General features: G+C 38.3%; 2 protein-coding genes across 5 annotated transcripts in view; one reads left to right on the forward strand and one right to left on the reverse strand.

Moving 5' to 3' along the window:
• Nucleotides 1-2,076, reverse strand: part of Pls1 (plastin 1) — a 109,941-nt gene extending 107,865 nt beyond the window's left edge. Inside the window, exon 1 of the mRNA XM_039081542.2 lies at nucleotides 1,849-2,076. The gene's annotated coding sequence lies outside the window, so the exon portion shown is untranslated. The remainder of the gene's footprint in view (nucleotides 1-1,848) is intronic.
• A 46-nt stretch (nucleotides 2,077-2,122) lies between these two features.
• Nucleotides 2,123-17,531, forward strand: part of Atr (ATR serine/threonine kinase) — a 97,444-nt gene continuing 82,035 nt past the window's right edge. Inside the window, exons 1-14 of one of the 4 annotated variants that reach the window (XM_063266146.1) lie at nucleotides 2,123-2,262; nucleotides 4,592-4,683; nucleotides 5,652-5,801; nucleotides 7,619-8,496; nucleotides 9,267-9,445; nucleotides 10,199-10,390; nucleotides 13,144-13,334; nucleotides 13,889-14,041; nucleotides 14,269-14,461; nucleotides 14,682-14,938; nucleotides 15,666-15,856; nucleotides 15,939-16,039; nucleotides 16,297-16,468; nucleotides 17,264-17,434. In XM_063266146.1, coding sequence (XP_063122216.1) covers nucleotides 2,204-2,262; nucleotides 4,592-4,683; nucleotides 5,652-5,801; nucleotides 7,619-8,496; nucleotides 9,267-9,445; nucleotides 10,199-10,390; nucleotides 13,144-13,334; nucleotides 13,889-14,041; nucleotides 14,269-14,461; nucleotides 14,682-14,938; nucleotides 15,666-15,856; nucleotides 15,939-16,039; nucleotides 16,297-16,468; nucleotides 17,264-17,434 — 2,979 coding nt within the window. In that variant the 5' untranslated portion in view covers nucleotides 2,123-2,203. Of the gene's footprint in view, nucleotides 2,263-2,651; nucleotides 2,792-2,900; nucleotides 4,364-4,591; nucleotides 4,684-5,651; nucleotides 5,802-7,618; nucleotides 8,497-9,266; nucleotides 9,446-10,198; nucleotides 10,391-13,143; nucleotides 13,335-13,888; nucleotides 14,042-14,268; nucleotides 14,462-14,681; nucleotides 14,939-15,665; nucleotides 15,857-15,938; nucleotides 16,040-16,296; nucleotides 16,469-17,263; nucleotides 17,435-17,531 lie in introns of those variants that run through there. The other 3 variants (NM_001427167.1, XM_006243600.5, XM_039082561.2) reach the window with 3 other exon arrangements.

The raw sequence follows: 17,531 nt of genomic DNA on the forward strand, positions 1-17,531 counted from the left end.
GGGAGGAGAGGGGTCTGATATTGGAATTTAAGTGAAAAATAAATAATTGTTTGAAAAATTACTTTTTGGGTTAGATTGCCAGAGCTTTGTTGTTTGGGGTCCTGCACTTTAGAATTGCAGCACTACTCAATGAATTGCACACTGGGTTGTTTTCTGTTGTTTTTGTTTTGTTTTGTTTTTTGAGACAGGGTTCCCCTGCATCCCAGGCTACCCTCAAGTTCATTGTAGAGATAAGGATGGCCTTGAACTCTTGATCCTTCTGCCTCTATACCCAAAGTAAGGGGATTGGCACGTGCAACTGTGCCTGGCTTTCTTTCTTTCTTTCTTTCTTTCTTTATTTATTTATTTATTTATTTATTTATTTATTTATTTATTTATTTTTCGGAGCTGGGGACCGAACCCAGGGCCTTGCGCTTGCTAGGCAAGTGCTCTACCACTGAGGTAAATCCCCAACCCCAGCTTTATTTTTTTAAATGTAGTTTGCACAGTACTGTAAGTCCTCTGCCCGGAGCCCCATGTGCTAGGTTAGTGCTCTTCCACTGGGAGGCGCCTCGGCTCTGTCAGTGTTGTAATCTTTCTCAATATGATTTAAACATCGCTAGCTTTTCTTGCTTTTTAGCTGATACGTTGCTTGTCAGAGTTGACTGTCCTATGTTAGGTTTCTACTGCTATGACAGGACACCATGACGGAATGTGACCTGGGGAGGAAAGGGTTTATTTCAGCTCACAAGCTCCTCATCACACTGCATCACGGAAGGAAGCCATGAAGGAACCCAAGGCAGAAACCTACAGGCGAACGCAGAGGCCATGGAGGAGTGCTACTTACTAGCTTGCTCTTCATGGCGTTTGAAAAGGTTTCAGGGCCTCCAGGCCCAGGGCAGCATCGCCCACAGTGGGCTGGAGCTTCCCACATCACTGACCAAAGCATGACAAGGTAATGCAGGCTTACCCCCAGTACCACAGGCTTACCCACAAGCCAATCTGGTTGGGGCATTTTCTCTATTGTTCCTTCTTCCTAACAGACTGCAGCTTGTGTCACGTTGACATAAAACTAGCCAACAGTGACTTATAAGTTAAACTTTAAAAGACATACACATGCCATTCAATAGGGGTACACATCTGTAATTCCAGCATTCCAGAGGATGAGGAATGGGAGCCTGCATCAGGACCAGCCAGGGATCCATAGGAGATTCTGACTTAAAAACGAAGGGAGGGAGAAGAGAAAAAGAAAGGAGGGAAGTGGGAATGGGGCAAGGAAAATAAATGACATTTTCTTGTCTGACTCTGACACCTTTTAACCTTTAGTGTACTCTTAGGAGATGAGATGAATAAATAAAAATAGAAAAAGGATTAAGTATTTTCCTGAGTTTATATACCTTCTAGCAAGTGCAATAATAGTTTTTTTTTTCAGGGTTTATAACTCCCAATCCCTTTTCTTCTAACATTTAACAATTCATTCAAAAATATTTACTAAACATAAACTATGCACCAGGGACTGTTTTAGTTCTTAGGTTGCCAGCAATGAGCAAAATAAGCAAGCCCTTCCTTTCAAAACACACCCTCAATACCATTAGGCTCTACGTGCTATACAGATTTAAAAAAAAAATTGAAGAGGGGGAAAGAATGAATTTATGTTGCTGGTGTGTATAAGACTTGTGTCATTTCTGCAAGCATACCTGAAGGAAAAGGGCCAAAAGGGATGGGTGTTCAAAAGTACAGCAGGTTCCAATCCCGCAGTCAGGAGCGCATCTGGTTGCCATTCCACCATTTTTTAATTTTATTTTTGGAGGGTGTATCAGTACCCTTGTGTCCGAAACAGCAAATGTAAGCATTACTGCATGGCCTTACCTAGTTAAATACGTCATTCTGACAGTGAAATATCTAACTTTGTTGAGTCGTCAGGTCCCTCTCCAATCCACATCCTGGCGTACTGATTCGCTGAGCAACCAAGTTTGAGCAAAGATACCCGCGGAGGGTTCACGCACTCGCTTAGGAGGAAAAGTAGGCGGGTACCGTCCGCTGTTGGCTCCGCCCCTGTCTCCTCCGAGATTTTCCCCCAGGTCCCAACAGCAACTAACAGCGGCTTCCGGGAGGAGTTTTGGACCTCGCGTGCCTCCGTCGACGCTCCGCCTTCTCCTCCGGGCGCGACTGTAGAGAAGCCCGGCACTGGCGGCGGCTGTTTTGAGAGCCGCTCGGTGTCACCATGGGTGACCACGGGCTGGAGCTGGCGTCCATGATTCCCGCCCTGCGGGAGTTGGGCAGGTAGGGCCACGCGTCGTCGCCAGCCTCGAGACACCGTGTCTCCTCAGCCCGCGCCGCGGCCTGTGGGCGCTGCTCTCTCACAGTGGCAGTTGGTCGGAGAGCGGTCGCGACCCACGTGCGGGGGATGCTCGGGCAGCGCCTGCTGCGCTCGCGGGGACTTGCCCACGCGAGCTTCTTTCTGCTTGACCTCGAGAAGGGTCTCTTCTGGTCATTTCACCACACTCATTTGTTTCTCGAAAACCTTCCCTGGGTCCTGGGCCTTGGTGGCTGTTGGCTGAATTACTTGGCTTAGGTTTTGTTTCAAAATCACGGCCCGAAAGCGTCGATGTTTCTTCTCGAAGAGAGGCCTTGCTTTGGCCAGCCCGTTACTTTAGTCGGAAATCCCAGGGACTGGTCACAGGTCCACAGACTGTAACGTGCTCAGCATTACCCAAACTAAAACTTGAGATGATATACATTTGCAAATGTCTCTTTTGGGCCTTACGTAACGTCGCACGCCGCCTTTAAAACCAGAATTTGGGTAGCAGAGGTAGGGGAACCTCGAGGCCAGCCAGAACTAAATAACCCGGTTCCAATCTGAAAAGTTAGTGCTTGCCACGCCCCTTCTTCTTTTGTAAGTTTCCCTAGATCTGGAGACCAGGGCTGCAGCTGAGTTCTCAACGAAAATCATCTGTTCTCCTGCAAACTGGAAAGTTTGCACGGAGAGTCAGTGCTGACCTTAAGTCTTCTGAGATGCCTGCTTCCTTTTATTTTCCCACTGCAGCGGTGTTCATTTCTTCCCGCTGGCCATACCAAAACCCAAAAACCTAAATTAGAGGATAAATGAAAAGACCACATTTGTGCTGTCTGAATTTCTTTTTACTTTGCACAAATGTAGCAAAAAAGACTTTGTGGGGGCAAGAGTAATTAAAAATTTGAATTTAGTAATCTCAGTTTTTCTAAAAGCATATGAGTTAAAGTGGAGATTTTGGGAAAGTGATAATACACATTTTGTCATCACTGAAATTCTGGAAGGCAGGGACCGACACCTGAGGTTGTTCCTTGACCTTAACTCAAGCACCATGGCACAAGTACCTGTGTTCATACGAACATGTACACACGAACTTATATGTATACCTCACGCACATTCAGACTTTTTAAAAATAATTAAAAATGTAAGAGTTTAACAGCAGTTTATATATTAAAAGCTTTTATAACTCGACAATAAAGTTTGATGAGAAAAATAAATAAGGAAATTAGGCAGATTTTTCTCCAGAGAGAATATAAAATGGCTAATAAGCAAAGGAAAAGATGGGTATTTGATATGATTAATAATGTGAGACACAAATCCAAACCACAAGGAAGTTGGCGTGATGACTTGGGAGGACAAGGCAAGAGGCTCACTGAGTTTGAGGACAGTTTGGGCTACCAAGGTGTTAGAAGGGGCTGTATAATGAGATCTTGTCTCAACCCTCCTCAAAAACAGAACCAGGAGATTCCATTTCAGACCATTACAATAGCTATTGTATATGTAAAACAAGTGGCAAGGATATGGGGAAATTGGAACCCGTAGTACATTGTTAGTGTAGGTGTAAAGTAGTATAATAGTCATTGTGAAGTGGAATGAAGGTGCCGCACCAAGGAGGATGGGGTAAATAGTTACTCTAACCCCACAACTCTACTATATACTCAAAAGAATTTAAAACCGGGATTTGAACATATATTTTTACACTTTGGCTCATCATAGCATTGTTATTCCCAATAGCTCAATGGCGGAAGCTAATGTTCACCAACAGATAAGTAGACATAACCCTTCCAAATGTAGCATGAACATAGAAAGTATTATTCAGTGTGATAGGGACAGATTCTAACGTGCCACAGCTAAACCAGTGCTTTTCAACCTGTGACTCAAGAACCCCTTTCTTCAAAAATATATACATTATGATTCATAACAGTAGCAAAATTATAATTATGAAGTAGTAATGAGAATAATTTTAAAGTTGGGGAGTCACCAAGATAGGAGGAACGCTTTTTGCTGGTTTAGTTTGTAGAGACAGAAACTCTCTAAATAGCTTATGCTGGCCTAGAATTGCAAGCCTTCCACCTCAGCTTCCAGCTATAGGTATGTGCCACCATGCCTCCTAATAAAACATTTTTATTCTAATTTATTTATCGAGAGGGAGGGTCACACATCACAGTTCATGTGGAGGTCATGGGATCTCTCTTTCCACTACATCAGTCCTGGGGGTGGAACTAAGGTCAGACTTGGAGCATGTGCCTTTACCTGCTAAGCCATCTTGCTAGAGGCTCCCACTGTGTCTCTTTTAACACACTTTACTTTATATTTCAGTGCTACTCCAGAGGAATATAATACTGTTGTGCAGAAACCAAGACAAATTCTCTGCCAATTCATTGACCGAATACTTACAGATGTAAATGTTGGTAAGAGGGAATTATTTCTTCCATGAACTTCAGTGCTTTTCCATGTAACATCGTACTATCATTTTTCCTCTAGGCAGTTTTAGTCAGAGTTAGTTTTTGTTATAGATAGTCATTTCGAGCAGGTTGTTACTCAGTATTGCTTATTACTTAAGACATACTATAATTTAGATCTTAAAATCAAGTGTGTGTTCCTGTTAATAACCATGATTCTCTACTGGCTTCCTAGAATTCTTTAATGTGTTAGCTGTAAAACGTGTCTGAGTCCAATCATACGGACGTTATCAACGACTTGTACCAGTGATGAAAACACAGCAAATACAAAAACCGAAATTTGGTACCAACATATTTTGAGATTTACTAAAATCATTTAAACTTTGTTATTTTCAAGTCTACAAAGTTATAGGTTGCTAAAAAGATAGCAAAGGGTTATGAACATTTGTAAGCCATGGCTTCATTTGGTTCTGTGAACACTTGTAAGCTGGGGCTTCATCTGGTTCTCCCTCTGTTTTGACCACTTGCTTATTCCCTCAATCAATTCCTTATCCAGGTATTCCTTCATGGTATCTTTCCAGAATTGTTTCATTTTATCCTGTGATTGCTGCAAATCTCACAGTAAATCTGTTGAGCTTCCTGGTCCAGCCAATCTAGCTAAACTTGGTGAAGTCTAGGTTCAGTGAGATATCTTGTCTCAATAAGTAAGGTAGACACCCAACATTGACCTCTGACTTTCGCATCCATGTACACACACACACACACACACACACACACACACACACACACACGGACATGTACATAGACATATACCATACACATACAAAAATAATGCTAGATAAGATCATAGGACATCTCCATATATCAGTTTAACATGAGTACTCCGCTGGACAAAGTTTTGATTACCAAAATCTAGTTTCTTAACAAGAGCTCTATAATTAGTTATGACTTAATTAAAAGAATCTTTTATCTCTTAGTTGCTCTCGAACTTGTAAAGAAAACTGACACTCAGCCGACCTCTGTGATGTTACTTGATTTTATCCAGCACATCATGAAGTCTTCTCCACTTATGTTTGTAAATGTGAATGGAAGCCAGGGCCAAAATGAGGCCAAAGACAGTTGTATTGGTAAGTGCTGTTATTTTATCCAGGTAAGGCCTGGAACTCAGATCTGCCTGCCTGCCTTCTGGTGCTGGGGTTAAAGGCATAGGCTGACGTGCCATCTTTAGCTGCTCTCTTTCTTTAACAGTGTTACTGGAACATTGTCTCTAATTACTGCAAAGTTTGTTTAGACATTCTATTCAGAAACTACTTTCACGCAGCACGGTAGTGCACACACTTAATCCTAGTGCACAGTGGTGAAGGCAGGAAGATCTTTGAGTTGGATGCCATCCTGGTCTACAGAGCAAGTTTCAAGTCGATCAGGGCTACACGGAGGAAAAACTTTCTTTAAAAACCAAAACCAAACCAAACAAAACTTACTATATTGCCTTTTAATAAAAATTTGTTTCCTGTATGTTAAAGCCTTTTTCTAGGCTTTTACCTTATTGTTACTACCCCATTAATCTGCCCCTCCCTGCTTTCTGATTTTTCTCATAAAGGGATGCAGAGCAAACATTTTCCCATATAATGAAATATTTTAAAATTTGCTAATAGTATCTGCTTTAATACTGTAGCCTTCAAAAAGTGTTCTGGAGGCTGGAGAGATGCTGCTTTTCCAGAGGTCCTGAGTTCAAATCATAGCCACCACATGGTGGCTCACAACCAATGTGATTTGATGCTCTCTTCTGGTGTCTCTGAAAACAGCTATAATGTACTCATATACATAAAATAAATAATTCTTTTTTAAAAAGTTTTCCGATTCCTCCTGGCTACCTAGGACTAGCTTTTTTGCTGCTGATTTATATGTTCTTATTATTGATGTTCTGTCTTTCTTCTGTCATAAGTTCTTAAATTATACTACAATTACATTTTCAGTTTTTGTTATATTTTATAAAGTATGGACTACAACCCACAGTGGGTTATGAAATTAATTTGAAGCTAGTAACATTTAAAGTGAGCTGGGCATGGTGTCACACGCCTTTAATTCCAGCACTTGGGAGGCAAAGGCAGGTAGATCTCTCTACATAATGAGTTCCAGGATAGCGAAAGCTGTATTGAGAGACTTTGTCTCAAACAAATATGTAGAGAGACTCTGTCTTGCATGAATGAGTGAATGAATGAATGACATGTCCATATGGATAGGGGACTGAATTTAGCACCTTACATGTAGTACAAAAGTGATCTTAACACTAAACCATACCTCCAGCTCAACATTCACTAACTTTTCCTTGAAGGAAGCCGACTGTTCTGCCTTGCACATCTAATAATCCCTAGCGCTTGAGAGGTGAGAATAGAAGGATCATTGAGAGTTTAAAGTCATCCTTGGCCACATAGCAATTTTAAGACCAGCCTGGGCTACATGGGATATTGTTTCATAAAAGGAAAATATGATTTTTGTTGAAGCGGTAATAGTAGCTACTGTTTGTTGAATATTTATTATGTTTTTGGAACTATACTGATCTCACATATGTTACATCGCTTGATCATTACAGTAGCCAGTAACATAGCTATTATTATGCAGCTTCAGAGATGTGAAGTTGACATAACTAGTAGATAGTAAGCTAAAACCATTTTTTTTTTTTTTTTGGTTCTTTTTTTTGGAGCTGGGGACTGAACCCAGGGCCTTGCGCTTCCTAGGTAAGCGCTCTATCACTGAGCTAAATCCCCAGCCCCTAAAACCATTTTTTAACTCCAAAATTGATATTCTGAAGTACAGCCTTTCTGTCATGTAGGAAATGTAGACTTCTCTTAGTGAAATTTGTACTTTAAAAATCAATCACCAAACATTTAGAAAATTCACGCATATACTTATTCATTTAATATGTTTTCTGTTTGTTTCAAAGAATTCAGTCATTGGATCATTACAAGACTTTTACGGATTGCAGCAACTCCATCCTGCCACATGCTACACAAGAAAATATGTGAAGTTATCTGCTCATTATTATTTCTTTTTAAAAGCAAGAATCCTGCTATTTTTGGGGTACTCACAAGAGAATTACTTTATCTTTTTGAAGACTTGATTTACCTCCACAAAAGAAATGCAGTGGGTGATGTTATGGAATGGCCAGTGGTTGTCAGTCGATTTTTAAGCCGATTGGATGAACACATGGGATGTTTACAGCCAGCTCCTTTGCAGTTCATGAACATGCAAAATGTAGAATTTATTGAAGTCACTTTATTAATGGTTCTTATTCATATTGTTCCAACTGTGTTTTTTAGACGACAAGAATTGTTACTGTGGCAGATTGGCTGTGCTCTGCTAGAGCATGGTAGTCCCAAGATCAGATCTTTAGCAATTAGCCTTTTAACTGAGCTCTTTGAGCTGGGAGGATTACCAGCACAGCCAGCCAGCACCTTTTTCAGCCTATTTTTGGAGTTGCTACAACACCTTATAGGAATGGATGCTGACCAACTGAAATTGTATGAAGAGCCATTGTCAAAGCTGGTAAAAACACTGTTCCCCTTTGAGGCAGAGGCTTATAGAAATATTGAACCTGTTTACTTAAATGTGCTGCTGGAAAAACTCCGAGTCATGTTTGAAGATCGCGTGCTCATGCGGCTCAAGTCTGATTTGCTGAAAGCAGCTCTGTGCCATTTACTGCAGTATTTCCTCACATTTGTGCCAGCGGGGTATGAGTCGGCGTTACAGGTCAGGAAGGTTTATGTGACTGATATTTGTAGAGCTCTTGTAGATGTCCTCGGAGTTCAGACACATGTGGGGGTAAGTATTAAGATTACACATTATTTTGTTCATTTAAGTGTGTGTATATGTATAGGATGTGTTAACAAGAGAACACCACATATAGTAATGGCGTGTTAAGGGCACAATTTTCATAGTTTAGTTTCATTTTCAAAACTTTTTACTTTCCAGTAAAATTTTTCCAGAAAAATTTGTTCATTAAGTAGTGAACTGCCTAGTGAAGTAGAGTAGATTGTTTTAAAGTACAATTTATAAAATACATTTTTATAGCAGCATTAATTGAAAGGAGACTAGTTATCTTAATTGGAGAAAACTTAATCATTGAGATTTTTATCTGTGAATTTCACTTTAGAATATGTAATTAGTGATATTTATTTTCTATCATTTTTCCTGTTTGGACTGTGGGGAAAGACAGGCAATAAAATACTCAGATGTATAGTAACTTGATGCAATATTTTAAGCATTAAACATTTTAGCTTATTTAGTCTATAAATTTTGTTGGATTTATAGCATGAAATAGCTAATGATTCCCTTATGAAGATTTCTGCATAACATTTTGAAAAGGGGAGGAGGGTTTATAATATGCATTTGTTGTTAACCTTTTTAAAGCTATAGAACCGTCTTTAATAGAATATAAAATAATATTGATTGATGTGGGTATTTGGTTTGTCTTAAAAAACTGGGAAGTAGTTTAGCTTCCTGGGAACATGTAACACTCATGTATTTTCTGTTTATAAATAATGTAAACAACTCCTAAGAGGTGGTATTTGAAATTACTTTTGTCTTCTCAGTATTTGTTGGGACCATTTTATGCAGCCTTGAAAATGGAAAGTACGGAAATTATTGAGAGAATTCAATGTCAAGCTCAACAGGAGAATCTCCGTGGTAGTAATGATGGTGTGTCACCAAAGAGGCGTAGACTCAGCTCCTCTCTCAGCTCTTACAAAAGGCCATCCAGACAGTCTGAAGAGTATGACCTCATCTGATTTTTTTGTAGACAGTTCATAAAATTTTATCTTAAAAAAATAAAGTTTCATTAACTATTCTGATTTAAGAACACAAAGGACATCTTTCTAAAAATGGGCGATAGGAATGTTTAAAATATTTTGCCAGTCATTATGATATACTCTAGTATGACACTGTAGACTTAGATGTAGTTACTTTGAATGATTTTGCCTGCCTGCTTAATTTGGTTTTTAATATTTGGAAATTGTCAGCCTGTGTGTCTATTATAAGTTCAAATCTTAATATACTTTTTTTTGTATGGAGCCAAAGAATTGCCATAGTTCAGCCAAATGAACGTTGTTTTAAATCTCTCCTAATGTAGATAAAAAGTTGATAATACATTGCAAATTTTTTATTTTACTATTACAGTTACTGGTGTGTATGTGTGTCTCTCCGTATTGTCTACATGTGTGTATGTATCACAACAAATGTGTAGAAATCAGTGGAAATGGGTTCTTTCTTTTCATCATGTGGTCCCCAGGGATCAAACTCAGGTTCTCAGGCTTGGTAGCAAGTGCCTTTATCTGCTGAGCTGCCTTGCTGATTCTTTTGTTTTAAATATAGGCATTTACTTAAAATTTTGTGCTGGACTTTAAGCCTGGGGCCTATGTATATTAAGTAAACATTATTCCTGAGCTGTACCCCCATTCCATATTTTGTTTGAAACACATTTGTATCATATATTAATACCCTCTACTGTGATTATACTTATTTATAGAATTAATCATGTGGATATGGACAAAAAGAGCATATTATGGAATGTTCTGAAACAGAAAGCTGAATCCCTTCAGATTTCCCTTGAATGTGGTACTCTAAAGAATTCTGTTGCTGAGGCATTAGAAGGAATCACTATTGTATTACAGCTGACTGCTCTCTGCACTGTTCACTGTTCTCATCAAGACATGGATGGGTAAAAAAAATTCAAAGATTTAATTTTTTTTTATTATGGGGGTATGATGTTTGAGGGTGCATGTTGTAGGATATTTGATCACACTGTGAACCCAAAATTGTATTATTCACTGAGAAAATGCAGTTTCTAGGTGTGTGGCTCAGCCCTTAGCACACAGCTTTAATCCCTCTGTGTGGGATACAGTCAGCCCTTAGCACACAGCTTTAATCCCTCTGTGTGGGATACAGTCAGCCCTTAGCACAGAGCTTTAATCCCTCTGTGTGGGATACAATCAGCCCTTAGCACACAGCTTTAATCCCTCTGTGTGGGATACAGTCAGCCCTTAGCACACAGCTTTAATCCCTCTGTGTGGGATACAGTCAGCCCTTAGCACACAGCTTTAATCCCTCTGTGTGGGATACAGTCAGCCCTTAGCACACAGCTTTGATCCCTCTGTGTGGGATACAGTCAGCCCTTAGCACAGAGCTTTAATCCTTCTGTCTGGGATACAGTCAGCCCTTAGCACAGAGCTTTAATCCTTCTGTGTGGGATACAGTCAGCCCTTAGCACACAGCTTTAATCCCTCTGTGTGGGATACAGTCAGCCCTTAGCACACACCTTTATCCCTCTGTCTGGGATACAGTCAGCCCTTAGCACACAGCTTTAATCCCAGACAGAGAAGGTGAAGTTAGTTTGTAGAAAGAAGCAGCCATGTTTGAAAGTGATGTTTATTGAGTGTCAGCAAAGTGACAAATCTGAGAAAGGTTTGACAGAATAGGAATGCCCAACTCTCACCAGGATGTGGGGGCGTGGGGGGGGCTACTTAAGAAAGCAGTGCAGAGTGCGGGAGAGGGAGAGGGCTAGGAGGCAGATTGCAGAGAGAATAAGGTAGTCAGAACAGCTGATGAAGAACAAGCCAGTGGATGAAAAGACGTCAGAAGATCAGAGTAGATTGCCAAAGTTAGTATGAGGCTAAGCAGAGCAATTCAGTAAGAAACTGAGAGAAGCCAGATTGAATTAGTGAGCTTGAAGAGGAGTTTGAATCAGAACAGCTGAGTTGGATCAGCCAGCCAGAGTTCAGAAAGGAAAAAGGTGAGCTTATTCAGCAGTAAATCTCAGAGGGTGAAAACATTCTAGACCTTGATAAGATTGTATGGAGGCTACAAGCTTCCAGGACTAGGTCTGGGTTAGCAGACAGAGGCAGTAAACCTCAGAGACAACACTTACTACAGAAGAATTAAAGATACTTTTAGTGCAGGCACACCATGGAATGCATGTGGAGCTCAGGAAAACTTTGTGTAGTCAGTTTTCTCCCGCTTTTACATGGGTTCCAAAGATGAAAGTCAAGTCTTTCAGGCTTTCAGGACAAGTATTTTACCCACCGAATTGTCTCATTGGCCCATCTCTTCGAATGAATTTGTATTTACCATTACTCACTTGATTTCCGTGGCCGTAGGAAACAAACTTTGTAATGAAGTAGGTAAGACATGTTGCTTCTGTCTTTATGTCAATTCTAGAGGTAAATTCTATTATACCTCGTGTGCCAATTAGATGTTAAAGTACAGAAACGTAGATTGGTTTTTTTTCTCTTAAGCCTAAATAACTTTTCCTAAGGACACATGATATGAAGATAGCAAAACATATTTAGGTGCAATTCAGAAACTCATGTTCTTTTGGCTATATATATTTTTTTTAAGATTTATTTCTCACATATATGTACACTGTAGCTGTCTTCAGACACATCAGAAGAGGGTACCAGATCTCATTACAGATGGTTGTGAGCTACCATGTGGTTGCTGGGATTTGAACTCAGAGCCACTGGAAGAACAGTCAGTGCTCTTAACCACTGAGCCATCTCTCCAGCCCTTGGCTATATTTTTTAAAATAGAGCAGAAATTTAGAATTCAGAAGAGATAGATTTTCTGTTCAGTACCTTTAATCTAAATTTTCTATCAAAAGAAACAAGTGAAGAATTTGCCATAATTTATGACAGCTTGTGATGATTCTGTACTTTCTGACTAACCAGTACAGAGTTATAAAAGAAGAGATTTTAGGAAATTTTATTAATTTAGTTGCCACTAAATTTAGAATTTGAGATAAATTCATAGATAAAAATCCCAGTGATTACATTTTCTCCAATTAATGCTGCTAAAAACACATAGAAATTCTGCTTTAAAATAGTGTGTTCTACTTCACTAGGCAGTTCACTGCTTAACAATTTTTCTGGACTGAAAGTAAAAAGTCTGAAAATGAAACTAAACTATGAAAATTATCATGTCCTTGACATACCATTACTGTGTGATACTTTTTCTTGTTAATAGAATATATCAACAAGGACTTTTATGAAGAGTGTTTGCCACATCAGTTAGTAATTTACACAGGCATGCTTTCTATCATTATTTAACCCTGGTAATTAAACATTCAAGGATCCTAGATCAATTCCCCATATCACAAGAGTGATTTAAGAGGCTGAGACAGGAGGATTGCCTCTAGATCAGCTGCCTAGGCTACAAATTAGACACAGTGTGTCTGCCCTCCCTATATCCCCTCCTACCCCCAAATATACACTTGCACACTACAATAGAAAAAAAATCAGTGACTTAAATCAACATAAAGACAGTACACTTAAGCATAGGTTGTTTTGTATTTTGACTTTAAATTGGCTTAAGGTTATAGGTTAGTTCTGCACTTAATTTTCCTTTGGATTTATTAAAATATTATATTAGACTATAATAGAATTCTTAATGTCTTTTCTAAAAATGTACTCGTTGCAGCCATAATGCCAAGGATTGTCAACACAAATATAAGAAGAAACCTCCAGTAGTAATAACTTGGATGTCTTTGGATTTTTATACAAAAGTGCTTAAAAGCTGTAAGAGTTTGTTAGAATCTGTTCAGAAACATGAACTGGAATTAGTCATCGATAGTGTGGTGAGAATTTATGATGCTTTGATGTATATACAAGGTGAGTACAAATAAGTGAGAGACAGTAGTCATTGTAGATGGAGGCTTTCTGTTTCTGCCTAAAGTTTAAATGCAGAAGTATTTGCAGTATTGAGAATATTTTCAAATTTTCTGTTAATTAAACTTACTGGTAATTTCTGAGTTTCACATTATTTGTGTAATATTTTGATTTAGTCAATAGACATTCATTTGAAACATTTAGGTGTTTTGGTTTGTAAATCTGAAGAATATTATGATCCATTTAGACAGTCTATAGATGCATATGTTTTTAAGCCACATCTGCTTTCATTGGCCTCACAGACTTCAGCAAGGGCCTCAAGTAGAGCTTAGTGGTAGAGTACATGTTAAACTTGTGCAAGGCTGTGGGTTTGCCACAGATCACTCCCAGTTAAAACTCAAGATTGTTTCTTGCCCTTTATTTTAAGAATCTTCGTTTATTGATGTTCATTGTAATTTCACTTAATCTTTTGGATGTCTATATTCTTACTGGTAAAGTAAAATGACGAATATCATGAAGGAATAGATTAATTTATGTCCTTTTGTCTGTCTCTGTAGTAAAAAGTTCATTTCAAGATCATGTTCTGGAAGAGTTATGTGGAATGCTCTCACTTCCTTGGATTTATTCCTATTCTGATGATAACTCTTTAAAGATGACCACATTTGCTACTAACCTTCTGCGGTTAAGCCAGAGGGTTTGGGAAAGTTACTGTAAGTAGTCACAAAAGTGTCTGTGTGTAGCTTATTTTGTTGTGTTTAACTGATCTCTGTATAGGATTTATAATACTTTATCATACATTTTTCAATAATTAAAAGGAGAATATTCAGAAGAGTACAGAAAGGAGTTTGGTATAGTAACAGTATACTTGCCCTATACCTCAAAATAATCAGCAAACGTTTCTAAAGAAATCTTGTTTCATAAAGTTAATTCTGTTTAGCTCCACAGGCACAGTCACAATGCGTGTTTCTTCTGACACTGTTTCCAAAAAGAATATTCCTTGACTGGAGAACAACAGTTTATAATTGGGCCTTGAAGAGCTCCCATGAAGTAATCCGGACTAGTTGTGTTAAAGGATTTTTTATCTTATTGCAGCAGGAGAATTCTTGTAATCAAATTCCCAAGATGCTAATGTATGTATTAAGAATTTGATTTGACAATATAATTTGACTGTATAAATCATTAATCTGACTTTCCAAGTTATTATTGCAGAATACAGACAGCAAATATTGCTTGTAACTTGAAAATTTTATTTTTCTCTTCTAAATTTTATTTTTTCCTTTTATCTCAAATGGAGAGAGTCTAATCTAAAATATTTACTAGGAAGATTTCGTACTTATTCTTTTTCTCCAGAGATAGAGTCAAAGATGATTCTCACGTGGTCAAGAAAGAATTTGCTTCTGTCCTTGGTCAACTTGTCTGTACTCTTCATGGCATGTTTTATTTGACAAGTTCCTCGGTAGAGCCTTTCTTTGGACCTGTGGACTTGTTCTGTAAGAACCTGAAAGCCACTTCTCAACATGAATGTTCATCTTCTCAAGTAAAAGCTTCCGTTTGCAAGCCATTCCTTTTCCTGCTGACTAAAAATACACCTAGTCCAGTAAAACTTGGTGAGTAATTACTTTGGAATTAAAAGCACTTTGCAGTGATACTGGAGTATGAGCTTGTTGTAGGGTTGAGGTTACAGGTGCACCAGGAAGATCGTGGGTTTACATGGTAACTTGCAGTTTATTCACAAGATAGTTGATAAGTGATTCTATGGACCCCTAAGTTCTATAAAATTAACAGTAAGACTAAGATTCCTCTCAGTTGCATCAGTTAGAGTTGGTTTTTTTTTTTTTTTTTTTGAGTCTAATAGGTAATAATCTATAAAGCCTAAAAACGATCTTTTGATAACTTAGATACTGGAATTTATTTTAAATTTAAATCATTTATATAACTTCCTAAGTATGAAGTAATCTAAATTATTGGTAAGTTTGCCAGCTGTAGTGGCACATGCCTTTTTGATACTAGCATTAGGAGGCAGAGGCAGGTGGATCTCTGTGTTCAAGGCCAACTGGTCTACAGACTTGAGTTCCAGGCCAGTCAGCCAGGTTTCTACAGTGAGACCTATCTCAAAATAAAAAAACAACAAAAGAACCACAAAACCAAACAAATGAATTAATAAGTTCTACAGTAATCTCCTTAAATTATGTATGCCATGTATACCCAAATATTGACATAAAAGGCAAAATGGGATTGTTTGCTGTATTTTATTTGCTGACAGTGTTTTTAAGTACAACTTTGTTACATATGTCCAATTGGAAAATATGTAAAACATATACTATCTTGCTTTAGCTTTCATAGACAATCTGCATCATCTTTGTAAGCATCTTGATTTTCAAGAAGATGAAACAGAGGTAAAAGCAGTTCTTGGCACTTTATTAAATTTGATGGAAGATCCAGACAAGGATGTTAGAATAGCTTTTAGTGGAAATATCAAGTATATATTGGAATCTTTGAACTCTGAAGATGGATTCATAAAAGAGGTTAGAAATCTTAAATTAAAACATACAGGTTTTTATAAACCTAGGCATAGAACTATTCTGACCATATACTTCGCTTTCTTAGCTTTTTGTGTTAAGAATGAAGGAAGCATATACACATGCCCAGATATCAAGGAGTAATGAGCTGAAGGACACCTTGATTCTTACAACAGGGGATATTGGAAGGTATGTCTGACAGTATTTGAATTGAAACTTACTTATTTTTGTCACTGGCTTATGTGCCTGGTATTAGAGATGTGAGGGCTGGAGATGTAGTCCAGTGGTAGAATACATGCCTACTGTACTGAAAAAAAAAAGAAAATAATAAATTGTGGTATAAGATGTATATTATGGAAAAAAATATGATCTCCATATATTTAATTATGTGTCTGCATTAGTTTCTGAGACACTGACTTCCTGTATACCCGTGTTTTTATTTTCAGGGCAGCAAAAGGAGATTTGATACCTTTTGCACTCTTGCATTTACTGCATTGCTTGTTGTCTAAGTCTGCATCCGTCTCTGGAGCGGCATACACAGAGATCCGAGCACTAGTTGCAGCCAAAAGTGTTAAACTACAGAATTTTTTCAGTCAATATAAGAAACCAATCTGTCAGGTGAGAACCAGCATTCAGCCTTTCAAAAGACAATAGCAACATTTTACAGGAGTTAAAAATGAAGTTGAAGCCAGGCAAAGTAGTGTGTGTGTTGATAGTCTCTGTTACTTCACTTGGAAGTGTATGGTCGCTTGAGTCCAGAATTTTGAGACCAGACTGGGCTTAAGGAAAACAGTATATGCATGTCTTCTTATTTTGCTTGTTTTAAAAGATTATTTTTTAAGTTATACTTATTTAGAAATGAATTTTTGCCATTTGTATTTAAGGATAATGGCCTGAAGATATGGGTCATAAATGAAAGGGAATATCATCTTTTAATAATGTGTTACATTATTATATTCTTGTTAAGTTTGGGGAGTCATTTTTTAGCCTTTTTAGTGATGGTATTGTAAATGGGACACTTTGTTTTCAGAAACAAATCATCAATGTCTGAAAAGTTAGGCCATATTAAAGTATCGTTCTTACCTTCATCATGATATTAAAGTTTCTTAACTGAGATTGGTTGCTTTTGGGGTTGGGGATTTAGCTCAGTGGTAGAGCACTTGCCTAGCAAGCACAGGGCCCTGGGTTTGGTCCTCAGCTCCAAAGGAAAAAAAAAAAAAATTGGTTACTTTTCTCCAAAGTAGGATTATGACATAATCTACTTCATTAAAGTGAATGGAATGAGTCCAACTATGGCAGTATAGAACTTAAAGCTATCCTTTATGCTAGCTTAAAAATTATTTGTTGGTGGGCAGGGAGTGGGGTTTGGTTGCATTTCCTTCATTTGAAAACTAAGAAAAAATTTTGCTTTAGTTTTTGGTAGAATCTCTCCACTCCAGTCAGATGACAGCACTCCCAAGTACTCCTTGCCAGACTGCTGAGATGCGAAAACAACATGTTGCTCATCACAGAGAAATGGCTTTAAATACCTTATCAGAAATTGCCAATGTTTTTGACTTTCCTGATCTTAATCGTTTCCTGACAGTAAGTTGGGGTGTGTGTGTGTGTGTGTGTGTGTGTGTGTGTGTGTGTGTGTGTATGTAGTTGACCTACTTGAAGCGTTGATTTCAACATTTCATTT

Source organism: Rattus norvegicus, chromosome 8, assembly GCF_036323735.1.
Source record: "Rattus norvegicus strain BN/NHsdMcwi chromosome 8, GRCr8, whole genome shotgun sequence".
NCBI lineage: Eukaryota > Metazoa > Chordata > Mammalia > Rodentia > Muridae > Rattus > Rattus norvegicus.